This window comes from Micromys minutus, assembly GCF_963924665.1.
Source record: "Micromys minutus genome assembly, chromosome: 3".
NCBI lineage: Eukaryota > Metazoa > Chordata > Mammalia > Rodentia > Muridae > Micromys > Micromys minutus.
The window spans coordinates 85,938,642-85,955,258 of NC_137972.1; the positions used below are offsets into that span (position 1 = coordinate 85,938,642).

The following is a 16,617-nucleotide window of genomic DNA, read 5'->3' on the forward strand; positions in this document are numbered from 1 at the left end:
AAAAAAAGGTGCTCCCAGTGGATCCCCACCATTAGGATTTGGCCTTTAAGATCCAAAATTAGCTCACTCTCCCAGAACTAATCAGGATGCACGGGACTGGCAGTCACAGCAGATGTTTCTTGCTCGAGTGTTTCTAGCGCCACCTACTGGGAAGCAGGTGCCTTTACCTTCCATTCAAAGGGATAGAAACCTAAGAATTTTGAAAAAGGAGGCAGGGGCAGCTCTCCCAAAAAGGAATAGAGAGGCTGGCGGGGTGAAGGGTAGGGCATGGTGGTACACACCTTTGAACCCAGCATGAGAGGAAGAGGCTAGCTCAGTACAGTGAGACCCTGTCTCCAAAACAAAACAAGCCAGACATTTTACCATAACAATAAAAAGGCCTCAGCAGTTTCTTAAGGTAGAAGAAACTTAGCCAATATGGAGTGCTCCTGAGTCCAGTTCTATACGGGTTCTGGAGACTTGAACTCGGGATCTCTCTGAACCATCTCCCCACCTCAGAATTTTTGTTTTGTTTGTTTTAGAGACAAGATCTCTGTCTGTCTCTATCTTGTTTGTTTGTTTTGGTTGGAACAGCGTCTCTCTGCATAGCCCTGGCTGCCCTGGAACTCATCCGGTAGATCAGGCTGGCCTTGAACTGTCTGCCTTGGCCTTCTGAGTGCTGGGGTTAAAGGTGTGTGCCTCCACAGTGGGCACACTTGAACTTCTGATCCTCCTGCCTCCGCCTCCTGTGTGCTGGGATGTAGCCTGCCCCGTGTGGTTGTGTGTGGTTCTGGGGATTCTGGAAGCACTCTACCCACAGAGCCACATCCTACCCTTTGTCCTTGTCCTATTGTTTTACATACTGCATTTGACAATCAGTGGCATATTCTGATCGGGGAACCCAACAGCCCATTCTCCTCTGTGGGGTCCAGACTCCCATCTTTTCTACGGATTGAAAGGAAGGCTGAGAGACTAGGGTCAGTGTGTCGTCAGCGTATGTAAAGCTTTGGTCTTGGTAGTAACCACCTTTGTCTTCTCCAATCTTTTCCCAGGAGTCATTGCTCCAGTGGAAGGAACTGCCTTCGACCTCAGAAAACCTGTGGAGCTTGGAAAACACCTGCAGGGTCACCACATCCATGGTTTCGACCATAATTTCTGTCTGAAGGAGTCGAAAGAAAAGAAGTTCTGTGCAAGGTTGGGAGCTTTGTCCTTATTGTCTCTGCGTGGGGGAAGAAACTGCAGTTTTGCCTGAGGGACAATCCCCATGGTGGTTTCAATGTTTCCTAACAGAGCAGAGATTAAACACCACACCCCATACCTTTGTCAAGTCCCCTGCCATAAGTGACTTCTGTAGACTCCACCCCCTCAACCTCATATCTTGTCTGTCACCTTACCCAGCATCCTCTCTGGCTTTCCATCTCTGACTATCCTATGAGTTCCTTTTGTCTAATTCTCTGATGTCCAAAGCTCCTGTTTTGGCCACCCCCGCCTTCACTGAACTCCAGAGCCCTTGCACGTTCCTTGTATGTAACTTTCCTCTTTGGAGATCTAGGAGCAGGAGCCTAGCACTCAAGAGTTAGAGCCAGGAGGATCTCCGAATTTGAGGCCAGCCAAGCCTGCACAGAGAAACTCTGTCTTCAAAAACAAAATCAATCAAACCCTGTAGCCCGAGATGGCGGGGGAGGGGAGGACAGGGATGGGGCTGGAGCCGTGGCACAGGCCTTTGATCCCAAGACTCTAGCGAGACTGGCACGGTAGGTCTAAATTCCAGTGCGGCCTCAATGGCATCGGCAGAGGGCATACGAACTAGTGCAGCGCCCTGGTCTCATCTTGAGCATCCCAAGGGAAAGCTTGAATTGCCTCTCTCCAGCCTGTCTGCTCCTCCCCGACTCCCCCCAGGGTGCACCACGCTGCAAGTGGGAGGATCCTGGAAGTGTACACCACCCAGCCTGGCGTCCAGTTTTACACAGGAAACTTTCTGGATGGTTCTCTGAAGGGCAAGAATGGAGCGGTCTATCCCAAGCACTCTGGTTTTTGTCTCGAGACCCAGAACTGGCCAGATGCAGTCAATCAGGTAAAGCCACAAGCTTGCTCGCCAGAGTGGCGTTGATCCACTGTCCGGAAACAGGGCAAGTCACGACCCTCGAGCTTTTGAGTGTATACAGCCACAGGAATCCACGGCTAACAGCTGTGGTTAGAGGCACACATGTTGAACCGCCATCCTTCCTCAGTGGTTTCCCTTATCAATCCTCATTCATTTCCTGAACTTTCCTGGGGAGTGGGGGCTGGGCAGGGACAAGCCATGGAGGTCAGAGGACACAGCCTGCAGGGGACAGTTCTCTTCCTCCATGTGGGTTCCAGTGATGACACTTAGGTTGTCATCCTTGGCTTCAAGCACTTTTACCCTCTGAACCGTCTCACCAGCCCACAACCACTCTTCCTCCTGTCTTCCTGTTTGTCCTCTTATTTCCTGTCTCGTTGTTACTTAGAGCATCCCTCCTCAAAATGTCAGTCATGGGGAGAAGCTTGTGGCTTACTTGCTCTCACTGCCGCTCTGTATCACACTCTCCTCACACCGACACAGCGCACAGCCCCTGCTCCAGAGACTAGTGCAGAGGCACACACCCCGTACGGCAGCCGCGATGGCTGGTAAGGTCTGACAGCTGATCTCCCTCCGCAGCCCCAGTTCCCGCCGGTCATGCTACGGTCTGGAGAGGAGTACAACCACACCACCTGGTTCAAGTTCTCTGTTGCTTAAAGAAGACAGAAGATGGGACCTGGTTCAGGGCCAGGCTGGTTCCACTCATCTGCCTCGCTTTAAAAGTATTCCTGTGTGTTAAGCCACACAGACAGTGGCTGCCACAATAAGCGGCTTGAATACTGATACCCTTTCCCAACAGCTGGCTATGGGCTGTCTGAGGACCACTGCCATCACCTAAGGTCTGATCCTGGTAGAGAAGCGGTCCTCTGGACTCTCCTCATTTCATAGGCTCCATCTCTCCATCCTGGCTCCGTCTTGCCTATTCTCCCCAAGCCTTTCTTGGGCAGAACTCTGTTTTCCTGCCTCCTCTTTTACCTCAGACTACCCTCCAGAAGCTTTAACCAGGTCTTGCATTCAAGCTGTGAGAATTGAAACCCCCCTTGTGCCCCTACCTCAGTCTGCCTAAACATTCCTAGGGTCACTGAAGGACAGGCAGGGACTAGGACCCTGCTCCGTCAGAGCCTTCCTCACACTTACCGTGGGAACTACAGAGATGGCTGAGCAGTAAAGAGCACACACTGCTCTTGCAGAGGCCCAGCGTCCACCCATGTCAGGCTCTAGGGAACAAGCACCCTCTGCTAGCCTCCGAGAATACCCACACTCACGCACAGCCACAACAGTTAAGAATAAACCTTTTAAAAAATCACTTTAGAAGCATTAGAGTTGAACTGTCCTTTTAGAGATGGTGTGAGTTAAATCGAGATCCAAATACCCAGAATAATTTCTATTTTTCTGCTTTTGTAGTTAACTAGGAGTTTGGCTAAAGTGTAGCCAGATGCACAGGCATAAAAGGCTTCACACATTCAACTTTGCACTAGAAGTAGCTGGTTGCTCCCAGGCTGCTGATTTTGAAAACAAACCAACCAACCAATCAACCAACCAAACAAACAAAAACATGTAGTTTGTGTTATTACCTGCTACAACCAGTTCAAATAAAACCAGACTTTTCATCTTCAGAAGACTCTTGTTCACTGGTGTGTGTATGTGTGTGTGTGTGTTGTGGAGGTAAGAGGAGGATTTTGGACATCTCCCTCTCCACTTCTTTCCTTTGCGACAGTGTCTCTCCCGAGCCTGAAGCTCGGCTTTCTTTTTAGCTGGGCTGGCTGCCGGAAGCCTCTGTCTCCATCACTCCCCTTCGCACCGGGGTTCAGGTTCTGACCATGCCCAGAGTGGTATGTGGGGGCTAGGGATCTGAACTTAGGTTGTCATGTGTGCAAAGCAAGCATGTTTACTCACTGAACCATGTGGGGACTTTTGTCTTCTCACCTGTGAGACAAACGGACAAGAAGAAGATGAATACATGTCTGCAGGGTAGGACCTAAAGCTGAGATATGAATCAAGTTCTTTTTCTTCTGGCCCAGGGCCCTCCAATGACAGAACATGCCGAAAGGATGAACAGCAAATGCTCAAGCAACCAAAGTCCTCAGCAACATCAGCTTGGAGCCTAGAGCTGTGGCCTTGTTCCTCTTCCTCACTACATTTAAGCAGACATGTAGGCCTAACGTACCACTGCTCAGAGCTCCTAACAATCTGTACCTTGATCACACTCTTTGTAGGACCCTCTGTATAAATAAATCCTTACAGTTTCCATTGTGAGGGAGCTGTGTCCTCAGAGAGGAAAGACAGAAGCTCCTAGGAATGAGGAAGCTGGGTCTGGAGAGATGGCTCAGTGGTTAGGAGCACTGACTGCTCTTCCAGAGGTCCTGAGTTCAATTCCCAGCAACCACATGGTGGCTCACAACCATCTGTAATGGGATCTGATACCCTCTTCTGGTGTGTCTGAAGACAGCTACAGTGTACTTATGTTTCAGTAAATATTAAAAAATAGATCAGGTTTACTCTTTACTGGCCCTGAGGTCACTCAGGCCTGGTTTTAGTTCAGAGTCATGTGCTCCTCACACCTGGTCCGAACTGCCAGCACGGCCCAACTAGTCCTCGAAACTCCCTTCCCTTGGCAATTTTTTACCACCTGTTTTCTGCCTCTGTCCTGGGGTGTTTCTGTACCCCAAAATCCCACACAAACACAACTCTACAGCCTGATAGCTTTTCATACAGGTTTATATGTTCAACTCTCAATCCACAAACCCTCTACACAATAAGATTACATTAAATAGACAAAGATACAAACTGCCCTTCATATAAGATGCTAGACCTATGAAAAATTTAATGTTAATAGCCTTTAACACCAATAAATATCACCTGGATCTAGCTGGTCCTTGGGAAGCTCCATGTTGCCATGATCTTTCCCTTCCCTCGACTGACCTCTCAGTCCTCACTACTTCCCTCCCCCCGTCCAGTCACTGGTTTTCTTTTACTAATTAAAATGGGAAGGTTCAGTTGCAGTCATGTGACTAGCCAGCCCTTCCTTGGGAAGTGGAATTAACATTAAAATACTAACAGCTTCAGGACAACATATATATATATTGCACCAGAATCCCAAAGAATTATGCTCTGATGCCAGTAAAGGAATGGATTTGCTAGGGAGATGAGAGCAAGCCAGCAAAGATCAAAGCCTCCTTCTTCCATGTCTTTATACAGGCTCACTCAAGTGTGCTCTTCCATTTGGGGGTTTATGTTCTTTCCAGGTTTAGTCAGGTTGACAACCAAGAATAGCCACCACAAGCCGTAAAGAATCACGAGGGAGAGAAGATCCGCAGTCAGCCAAGCTGCCTAACAGATGTTTGGGGACTCCATAGTGTCTTCCATCCAGATGGGTGGGACTTAGCAGTGATACATTTGCTTAGGCTCAACCAAACTCCTGTAAGTAGCGCCAGCATCCACATCATCTGTGCTCTGTGCATGCAGATAAACTCACTGACCATCAGGTTGGACTTTGGTGGACAGCTTAGTTTGTTCTGTGGCTGGTGCTCCATCTTGGGTGAATGGATATTTATATCTTAGGAAGGGTTCATGTAACTTTCCAGGATTCTCTTCCACAAGCAGCTCTTTGTTTTGACTGCATCATAATGGTTGTATATGTTAATGGATGGTTTCATCTGACCTTGAAGGGTAAGGAGGGTGTTGAAGTCCTTGTGAAGAACAGGTCATGGCAAACCCAGAATCTATGTCTATATCCTTTGATAAGAAGTCCAGTCCTATTGGCACTATACACGAGAAAAAAGAAACGTCCCTTTTTTTCTTTTTTAGAAAGGGAAAAATTATAATTCATGTCTTACTTTTCAGTTGTGTAACCAGAGCATCATGGCCAAGACAAACGAGTTTATTGAGAATTTCGTGGTGAGTCCATGACCATCGTTGTGGGAATCATGGCAGCAGGCAGGCAGGCATGGTGCTGGCGCAGGAACTAAGAGCTTACATACTTACCCACAAGTAGAAGAGAGAGGGAAAGAGGCAGAGCTGGAATGGTATGGGCTTTTGAAACCTTGGGCCCACCAAAGACCTTTAATAAGATCATGAATCCTAATCCTTCCCAAATACTTTCACCAGCTGAGAACCAACACTCAATGCATGAATCTGTGAGGGCCATCTTATTAAAACCATCCTATTACCACAGTTTGTAATTTATAGCACTGGTAAATAGGAAGTTTTTGCCCAGTTACCACAGGCACAAACATGTTAAAACTACTTTACTGAGGGGAAATTTGATAGATTCCGTCATCACAAAACTCATGAGCTAGAGTTGGATGTGTCACACTTTTAATCCCAACACACTGGAAGTAGAGGTGAGCAGATCTCTGTGTTTGTGGCCAACCTGGTCTATATAGTGAGTTCTAGGACAGTCAGAGCTATATAGAGGGACTTTGTCTCAAAATAATATAATGATGATGATTATGATGATGTTTGGTTGTCAGGAGTCATGTGAGAAGAATTCTTAATGCGTGTGAGAACATCTATGGAAACAAGGCAAGAGTCTTGTGAGCTCAATTTCTTCAAAACACAGACTTTTTCTCAGAATGTATTTTCCTGCTCCTCCCAGGAGTAGCTAATAGGAGTGCGTCTATCCGGATTACTCATTATTGCTTGCAAGAATTATTCAATTAAATGTTTATATTCCTCCATGGAAAAACATGTCTTTTCCATGTGTGTAACTTGTCCTTGTGAATGTACACAGCTTGAACTCGAGAAGTTTACCCTTGTGACCTTCCTTAATCCTCAGAGTATAAATTGTCCCAGGCTCTGACTAAAGTTGGCTATTGCATGGGACTCCAGTCTGCCATTTATCAGCTCTGTTCCTCCAGGTCTCCCCACTTCTAGAGCAGTAAAAAAAGTGGTTAAGAGACCTGAGTTTGGTTCCCCACATTATGTCAGGCAGCTCACAATTCCAGCTCCAGGGGGTCTCCCACCTTCTTCTGGCTTCTTTAGGCACCCAAGTACATGTGACATACATTCACAGAGACACACAGATACACATAAAAATAAATAAACAGAAAAGAAATACTAGAACAAGCATGCAAGGGCAGATAGCAGTGTTCATCAAAATGTAATAGGTAATAAAGAAGAATTTAAGCTACCCAATAAATGCCATCAATGGGAAAATGTGGTTAGCTGAGATCCTCCTATCAGACTGAAGCCATTACCAAGGCAACTGGGCATAAGAGAGGCAGTGTTTGATGAACGTTCACCAGGCCAGATAAAACTGTTCACAGAATTACAAAGAAATCACAATGGGACTTGTTGGGGGTTACCTGAAAGCAAAATGTGTCAAAATTTATGTTGAGCTAGTGGAAAAAAAGATGACAAAGCTAAATTCACTGAGAACCTCTGAAGAAGTTAAAGCCTGAAGACAGTTTGTAAAAGGAAGAGTTAGCAAGGATGGAAAAGGCAGCTTCGCCCAGGGACGGCCAGTTACCCATCCAAAGTAAGCTGTACATGCTTTTCTCCTCCAAGAGAGTGTAGCAAAGATAGAAATCGTTCACCACGGCCCAGCACTAACACTTTTTAAAGTATTGTCTCTGCTGTTACCTCTGAGACCAGCTCTAGCTGACCCTTTGTAAGTTCGCGTCTGTTAATCTCATCTATTAGTATTTTCCAGATTTAGGAAAGCACATGAAGGGCATGTACGTCTCAAGGCATGAGGATAGGAAATCAGCTCATCCTGGATGCAAAGACCAGGCAAAAACTGTGCGGTCCTTAGGAATCCTATTGACACCCACCAAGGCGAACAAGAAAACTCTTACAACAGCCTGTACTTGTGAATGGTAAACAGATTCAAGAGTCTGTACATGGATAAAGATGTTCCTAGCAGCCCAAAATGAAATAATCCAGTGCTAAGGTTGCCTTACCTCCCTACCAACTGTTGGCCAGGACTCAAAACAATACAGGCTATTGCCCCTGCTGTTGGCTGTCTATCTGCAAGAAACAAGATGATATGACTCTAGTACTTTGCCACATATGGGGAAAAGCCAAGCTGGGGCTGGGCAAAAATCCTCCCTTCCTCCCTGTTGGCTGGTTTTTATTGTGCCAGAATGTAGTAGATGAATTCATGTCTGGTGTTGTAAGTCTCCTTCAAAGCCTGAAGGTCACAGGCTCTTTTGGGGGAAGCTACTGCCATTGTTTTTGCTAAACAAATGCGATGTGCTTGTGAAGTTGCCTCTATATTTATGTTTATGCCCATAGATTATTGCTGTTGCTGGCCTCCAGAATCCCCAGAAAGCCGGGTGCAGTAGAATGCCCTGTAATCTCCCAGTACAGAACCCCCAGGAACTTGTGGATTAGCTAGCCTAGGGTATACAGCAATGAACAAAGACTGCCTCAGACAAGGTTGTAAGAGGACCTATTCATGAAGCTGTGCTCCTTCCCACCTGTTTGTGTACACACACACACACACACACACACACATTAGGATAACAATTATAATTTATGTATTTACTCAACAACAAAGCCTTCGGATGTTGTCTTAGTAATTACTGAGTCTGCCTGTGAAATATTGCCTCAAAGTTCTTGAAGAGATTTTTCATCTTTTCTCTGGTTTATATCTTTTAGCACAGTGACCTCTACTGGTACAGATGTCGAATAAAATAGTTTCTGCTGCTTCGTAGAAACATGTATTTGGCAAGAGAAACCTAGAGGACACCTAAAACGTGCCCCTTAGCCACATGAGGCTAATGTCGGTTGCACTTAGGGAACAGAGACCCAAAGCAGTGGTTTTCTATCTGGTTGTGTTAGGATCACCAGGAGGTTTCTGCACTACTAACATGACTAATCCATTTGTGTAGAATGTTTTTTAAGGTCCCTAAATGATTCTATTACAAACAGTGATGAGACTAGCAGCTTTTTTAAAATGTCTCACTAGTCACCAATATTGCATGTACCAAGTACACAAATGTGTTTATTCCCTCCCTAATCCACAGCACTTTCTTCATTAATAAGTCTCAGAGAATAGTCTTCCTGACCAGAAAGAAGCATTACCAATGTCTTAGTCATAGTTACTATTGCTGTGATTAAAAAAAAAAAATGTAACTCAGAGAGAAAGGGATTATTTGGCTCACACTTCATCATCACTGTTCATCACTGAAGTCAGGGTAGGACCTCAAGCCGTGCAGGAACCTGGAGGCAGGAGCTGATGCAGTAGCCATGGAGGGGTGCTGCTTACTGACTTGCCCTCCACGGTTTGCTCAGCTGCTTTCTTATAGAAATGGAATGGGCTGGGCACTTTCCACTTCAGTCATTAAGAAATGCCCTCTAGGCGCGCCTTGCAGCCAGATTTAACAAGGCATTTTTTCAACTGAAGCACCCTTCTGTTATAGCCCTAGCTTATGTCGAGTTAACGTAAAACCAGCCAGTAGTGCACTTTGTAAACTGGCCTTGCCAATTCCACCAATAACCTCAGCACCCAACATCTTCACAGGAATTTGTTGTAAAATCGGGAAACTTTTAGACCAATGTCTAAACCAGGGGCGGACAAATACTTCAGGTCAAAATGAGGAAACATTTTAGGCTTTTTAATGGCCCAGCTCTGCCACTGCAGCATAGTCTCCGGCAGTCGTGCAACGCTTTCATGTGATTCATTACAAAAAGTCTCAAATGAGATCACAGGTATATTCTGAAAAAGCTTTAAGGATCTTATGGTTTGAATTCTACTTAATTTATATGATCAAATGTTGCAACTTCTCATTCTTCAACTACTGCACATTGTTAAACCTTTACAAAACAGAAGCAAACCAAATATAGCTTAAAAATAAATTATACTTGGTTGTAATCAAGTTGTCCCAGAGAAAGACCTGAGTGTGTGTGTGTGTGTATGTGTTCAAATGCCACAGTGCACATGTGGAGAACAGGAGATATGTGGAAGGGATTGGTTCTTTCCACTTGGATCCTGCAGGATTGATCTCAAGTCATCCAGCGTGTCAGTAAGCACCTTTACCTTCTGAGCCTTCTCACCAGCTGGGAAAACCTTGTTTTACTTACATCAGTTGTATTAGTTCCTTTCCTCCATGCTGTAACAAAATACCTGACAAAGCAACTTAAAGGAGGAAGGGCGTTATAACCTTGGCTTACTGAGAGTACAGTCCATGTCCTGGGGAAGGCCATGGTGACTGGTCACACTACCCAAACAGGAAACAGAGGAAAGCAGATCTCTGAGTTCAGTATAAGCCTGGGGCAAAGCAAATCCCAGATCTAGTTGTGGTGGTGCACACCTTCAATCTGGGGACGCTGGGAGAAGGAAAGCTCAGTCTTCACCTGTGCACACTCACTTGCCAGCACATCTGCTGGAACCTGCTTCTTCAGGGTTCCAGCTCAGAGACTGGACTGCTAGATTCTTGGGCTTCCACTCATAGCTGCCCACTGTTGGGTTAGTTGGACTTCAGACTGTAAGTCATCACAATAAATTTCCCTTATACTCACATTCTGTAAATTCTGACTCTAGAGAACTCTGCCCCCAGATGAGAAGAATCCTATCCTTAGAGCTACAAAATAGAACCTAAGGAGACAGTTTCATTGGTACTTAAAACAAGCTTTTAGTCGATAAACTGATTAACTTTCAAATTCATATGCTTGGCTTATAAAATTAGAATTCAAGTAATTAAATTTATTCACCAATTAACATTTTTACTCAGGTACCTAAGTGTAAATCAGTGTTTAGGCAATGAAATAAAATATAGGCAATAAAGAAACAGAATGGTACCTGGTGTCACAATGTGCAGACAAATGAACAATCATATGAACAATAATATTTATGTAAATTAGAGACCCACTGGTAAAACTCAAGTATATTGAAACTAAGGAAATTAAAGCACTGTGAACACAGAAATCTTCCAGAGAAGGTTAATGTATTTATCATAAATTAAAAGGTGAAGGGTATACAGAAAACCAGATGGGGAGAAAGCTGACCCAAGTATGCTAAAGGCATGAAAATGCTCTAAGCCTTTTATTTTGTATAACTAAAATGTAGTGATTCAGAAGAAAAAAAACTATATTGTGGTATCAGTTTACAACACAAATTTACAAAAATTGCTACGTTTGAAAGCTCACCAAATATTTAGGAATACCTACACATTGCCACCAGGGAAAACTAACACTCACCAAAAATAAAAATGTACACATATTCTTTGAAACTTAGGAATTATGCTAACCCAAGCTGAGTAGCTATACTCACTTAAATGTGGTAATAATTAGAAATCAGTCAATCAGTAGGAAACTAGGTTTCCATTACTACTCTCCTCAAAAACCCTGTAGTAAGGGTTAATAACCAATATATACAAAGAACTCAAGAAGCTAGACTCTAGAGAATCAAATAATCCTATTAAAAAATGGATACATGGTTGCATCTAGAGAATATCATTCTGAGTGAGATAACCCAGTCACAAAAGAACAGACATAATATGCAGTCACTGATAGTGGGATGCTAACCCCAGAGGCTTGGACTGCCCCAGAAACAACTCACAGACTGTGTGAAGTTCAAGAAAAAAAGAAAAGAAAACAAAACAAAACAAAAATCATTATGCTCAATCCTTACACACCAAGAAAACATTGACTTATTCCGGGTTACATCCTGTTTTACATGTACTTTTTGCTCATTGTAACTAGTAAGACCTTAATGCAGAGTATCAAACCTTAAAAAAAAAAAAAAAAAAAAAAAAAAAAAAAGCCAAGCACTGACAAAAATGTATTTGTATACATTTATGCAAAAAAAGTTTAAAATTTTTTTCTTTTATCTTTGTTTTTTAAAATAAAGTTAAAAATAAAAAATAAAAAATGGGATACAGAGCTAAGCAAAGATTTAGAAAAAAGAAGGAAGGCCAAAAAGGGGATGCCTCAGTTCTTAGGAGGGAGAAAAAAACACTCATGGGAGGAAATGCAAGGTTAAAGAGGAACAGGCATTGAAGAAAATGCCACTCAGAAGCCACCTCACCCCAGGATCCACCACATATGCAGCCACCAAATCCAAGCACTATAACTGATCCCAAGAAGTACTTACTGGAGGAACCAGATAGAGATGCCCCCTCAGAGACTATGTCAGTGGCATACAGATACAGCACATTGAGAAATCCAGTTGCATGTGTAGCTGAAGATAGCAGTATGGCATCAATGTGAGAAGAGGTCCAGGGAGGGCATGTTTTCCCAGTGTACGGGAATGCCAAGGCACTGGGAGAGGGAGGAATAATATCTCAAATGTAAATAAAGTATCTAATTAAAATAAAAAAAAAAAGCCAAGAAAGGTGGTAAATGCCTTTAATCCCACCACAGGAGGTGGATCTGTGAATCAAGGATCTACAGTTTCAAAACAGCTAAGTAAAGAAACTCTGTCTCAGTTTCTACCTGGCCACTGCTAGGCTGGGTAGTACACACCTTTCATCCCAGCAAAGGTAGGTGGATCAATGCAAGTTCAAGGCCAGCCTGTTCTACATATCAAATTCCAGGCCAGTGAGGGCTATGCTGTGAGACCCTTGTCTTTAAAAGTGTTGGAGGGAAGAAGAGCACTGCTGCATACAGAGGACTCAATTTCAGTTCCTGGCCTCTACAGTGTAACTTACAACCATCCATAATTACAGTTCCCCAATACCCTCTTTTGACCTCTCTTTGGGCACCAGGCACACGTGGTACACATGCACAAATGCAGGCAAAACACTCATATATGTAATAAAAATAAATAAAAAGGCCTACCTACACCCCTTAGTAGATCTATCACCAAAGGAAATGTTGAACACAGATGTTCCACAGCCATGCTGGCCAGAATCCAGAATACTGACACTCAAAAGGATTCAGAGCAACAGCAACTGTGGCAGTCTGCTGCTAGGAATGTGAACAGTTTCTTACAAACACATTGAGAGCAGTAGAGGATTCAGTAGGGGAGCATGGCTCCTTGTATTCTCTTTGCTGAAAAACTGTCCTCTACTGGGGAAAAGTCATCTTTGGTAGAGCACACAGCTTTGAAAGAGATGAGGGAGGAAAAGGACACCCATTTAGCCAGATGAGGACTTCCATATTAATACTGGAGATCAATTGTGTAACATAACCCTCACGTTCAAAAGTAAACAATCATACTCCTTGTTTTTATCCAAAGATGTTAAATGTCTACACAAAACCACCACTTTAATGGTTATAATTACCTAAACTAGGAAGTAACTAAGATATCCTCCAGCAGGCAAATGGAACTGGAATATCCAACTATTATTCAGCACTAAAAATAAATGAGTTTTTAAGACACAAAAATAGGGAGGTTAAAGGTTAAAATGCTTAATACTAGGTTAGGAGAAAGAAAAGAGGTGGGATTTGGTGCATCTGTAGTGGAAGGCAGCAGCAGCAGATCACCTCAGCCCAGCCTGCAACTTAACAAAAGGTTCAAAACTACAAAGAGAAGTTAAATGTTCCTTATCTTCAAGATGAATAAATCAGAATAAAGTACTAATTTCTGAACCCAGGAAGACTGAAACCCATTTCCTTCAATAGTTTCATTATACCTAATCCAAGTCTGTTTCAGTGAAAGCAGCAACTTTCTCCAAGTGTTTAACCTTCCTACTGTTGCTTCCTTTCTTCATTTTAGAATTAAAAACTCTAGCCAGGCCTGGTGGTGCACACCTTTAATTCCAGCACTCAGGAGGCAGAGACAGATGGATCTGTATCATGGTCTATAGAGCAAGTTCCAGGCGTCACTGAGAAGGCATGTCTTGGAAAAACAAAAATAATAACAAACTGGGAAGTCAGGTAGAAATGGTGGCAGGTGCTTGTAATTCCACTCAGAATGCCAAGGTCAGCCTGTTACAACAAAGTTTTGAGAACAGGCAGGGTGACTGTTTAAAGAAAAAAAAGTAAGATTGGAAAAGCAGGGATATGATCATGCAGTATTCATGTTATGAAATTACTGATTAATCAAGAGTCAAAGTCAACCTGGGTTACACAGTGAGGCTCTAATGCATGTGGTAGCACACAACTTTAATCCTATAATACCCAATTAATACCCATAAGGCACAGGCTATGGACCTGAGTTCTAAATCAGCCTGCAATACACCAGATCTTAACCCCTCCCATTCCGATACAGACCTGAGCCAGGAATGGTTATAGGCCTATAATCCAACACTGTGAAGCACAACTGCCACTAATCCAAGGCTTGCCAGGCAATATTTCAATACATTGTCTCAAAAGGATTACAAATTCCAGAGCGGCCTGGGTAACAGTGATATCCTACCTTTAAAAAGCTCTGTACTTAATATTTTATACAAAAACACTATCCTAGTTATTAGCCATTTTATCTTTGGGCTTATCCATCTTTACCCTTAAAATACTCCACAGCAAGTCTAGCATTTAACTTTTGCTTTTTCCTAACTATTCCATGTCATTTTCCTTTTTGCCAACTATTTTGATACTTTCTGGGCTTTATCAAAGGGGCTGGAAGACAGCTCTGGGGACCTGGGTTGGGCTCCCAGTATTATCAGGTTCCTCACAATCACCTGTAACATAGTCCAGGGGAGTCAATGTTCTGAGCATCTGCACTACATATGTATGAATATATTATACCTTAAAAAGAAAGCTAATCACTTAATAGTTGCTCAGAGTCTGATGGTCTGACGGGGGAGCTGTTTTTCCTCATTCTATACCCAAGGAGATAAAAAGAGTGCTTTTTTTTTTGGTTGAGCCAGAGTGGGTGTGCTTCCTGCCTTTATTCCCAGCACTAGGCAAAGAGGCAGGTCAATCTTAGTTCAAGGCCAGCCTCATCTAGAGTCCCAAGACTACATAAATTGGAGGGGTTGGAATAAGGAGACTCAGGTTGTAGCCCAGATTAGACTCCACCTTTAGATCCTCCTGACTCAAACCTCTAGCTAATGCATTTGTCTCAAACTTATGTAAGCTAGAATGACCTGGGTTCCAGATTTTCATTGCTCATTCTCAGAAGGCTAAAATTATAATACAGACACTCAAAACAGGGCCTGGGCTACTTCGTGTTAAACTTAGTAAAGTATCGGCACTTCCTGTCTAGCAGTGGTGGTCATAACTACCAAAAATTTAAAAGGCGTACTAAGCCAACTGGAACCCAGTCACTGAGATGGTACCACCGAAAAGATGCATTGATAGACGTACACTACAGAGCCCTAGCTCTTGTGTAAAAGCAGAAAAGTTTACAGAGATGTTTTACTCCATCTCATTTCTGTAAGTTATATATATCTAGAATGTTACTAGTTATTCTTAAAAAGATACCTGGGTTGATTTTTGGCTCAGATATCATACTTTCAAAGACTGAGTATCAGGATTATTTGTTCAATCTCTGCAGATTTATTGAACAAACTTAATTTTTATCAAATACAGAACAATTAAAGCTAACCAAGTGCAACAGATAAGTCTGCCGTTTTACACATAGCTTCATACCAACCACTTATTCAACCAGTCAAATTCTAAAAACAGAATCCAAATGACTTTCAACATACTAGTGACCACTCAGCCAAATAAATTTGGGGCAGACCAGTATTCATTTAAGTTGCAGTACTATAAGACAACTTTGTTGAAAAAGCAGAAAATAGACAAGGACAGACTCCTGTGCTATTGTTTTTACACCAAGGCTAAGAAATATAGTAAAAAGCTTGTCCAAAAAAAAAAAAAAAAAAACAAAACTCAAAAATGACCATTACTGCCCTATTATTATGCATAATATATTTAAAGTCTAAATAAGAACCTACTGGCTACACCATTCTAAGGTCTACCAGACACTACCAAAGGAGGAAAAATCCAAAACAAAAACCACCTTAGCTACATGGTAAGGTTTACAAAACTGCTGTCTTATTAACATTTTTGCTTGACATCTCTTTGTACCAGCTTGGCAAAATAGAACAATGTCAGTAACTGCAAAATCTAGCTTAGCTCAGGCATTAGCAGGTTTTTGCACAGGATAAGGCAATCCATTCAAAAGAACAGAGTATTGGGGCCGGATAATTTTGCAAAGCTGGTTTACAAGTTTTTTTCCCAAATTCAGACAATTCCTCAAACATGCATTTTTTGGTATTAAATTGACTGTTTGAAAGGGGAAAAAAATTACATTGAGCAGAATCATCTCAACTGAAAAACTACACTACTAAAATCTCAGCCTCTAGAAGTTTCTACTTCTTGACATTTTAGTAACTCTGCTTATTTCCTGTCATGCACCCATTTGCAGGCTAATCAGTGGTCCCTCGAAGCTTGACAATTTATAAGAGTAACACCAATTCTCAGTTAATTTAGAGAACTGCCATGATGCATTCATGCTATTAGGAGGACTCAAAGATCATCTTACCCAAGGAACAAGAGTAAAATGAAAATTTCAAAGTCCTTTCAGATCCTGGCCAGTGTTATGTATAGAACAGTTAATGATGTTTAATACTTAACCAACACCATTAAACTTTGAATACAGGCCCATATAAATATGGTCATTTGACAATTTTCTTGATTGTTACCTTGTCTGATGCTTACCCAATTGAAAAAGTATTAATATTGAACACAAATCAAAAACA

The 16,617-nt window shown here is 42.8% G+C and overlaps 1 protein-coding gene across 1 annotated transcript in view; it reads left to right on the plus strand.

The window, feature by feature from the left end:
• The window catches only part of GALM (galactose mutarotase), a 51,437-nt gene extending 47,760 nt beyond the window's left edge, over positions 1 to 3,677 (plus strand). The window contains exons 5-7 of the mRNA XM_080913943.1: positions 1,032 to 1,173; positions 1,879 to 2,053; positions 2,660 to 3,677. Of these exons, the coding sequence (XP_080770069.1) occupies positions 1,032 to 1,173; positions 1,879 to 2,053; positions 2,660 to 2,737 (395 nt within the window). The 3' untranslated portion in view covers positions 2,738 to 3,677. The remainder of the gene's footprint in view (positions 1 to 1,031; positions 1,174 to 1,878; positions 2,054 to 2,659) is intronic.
• The last annotated feature ends 12,940 nt before the right edge of the window (positions 3,678 to 16,617 follow it).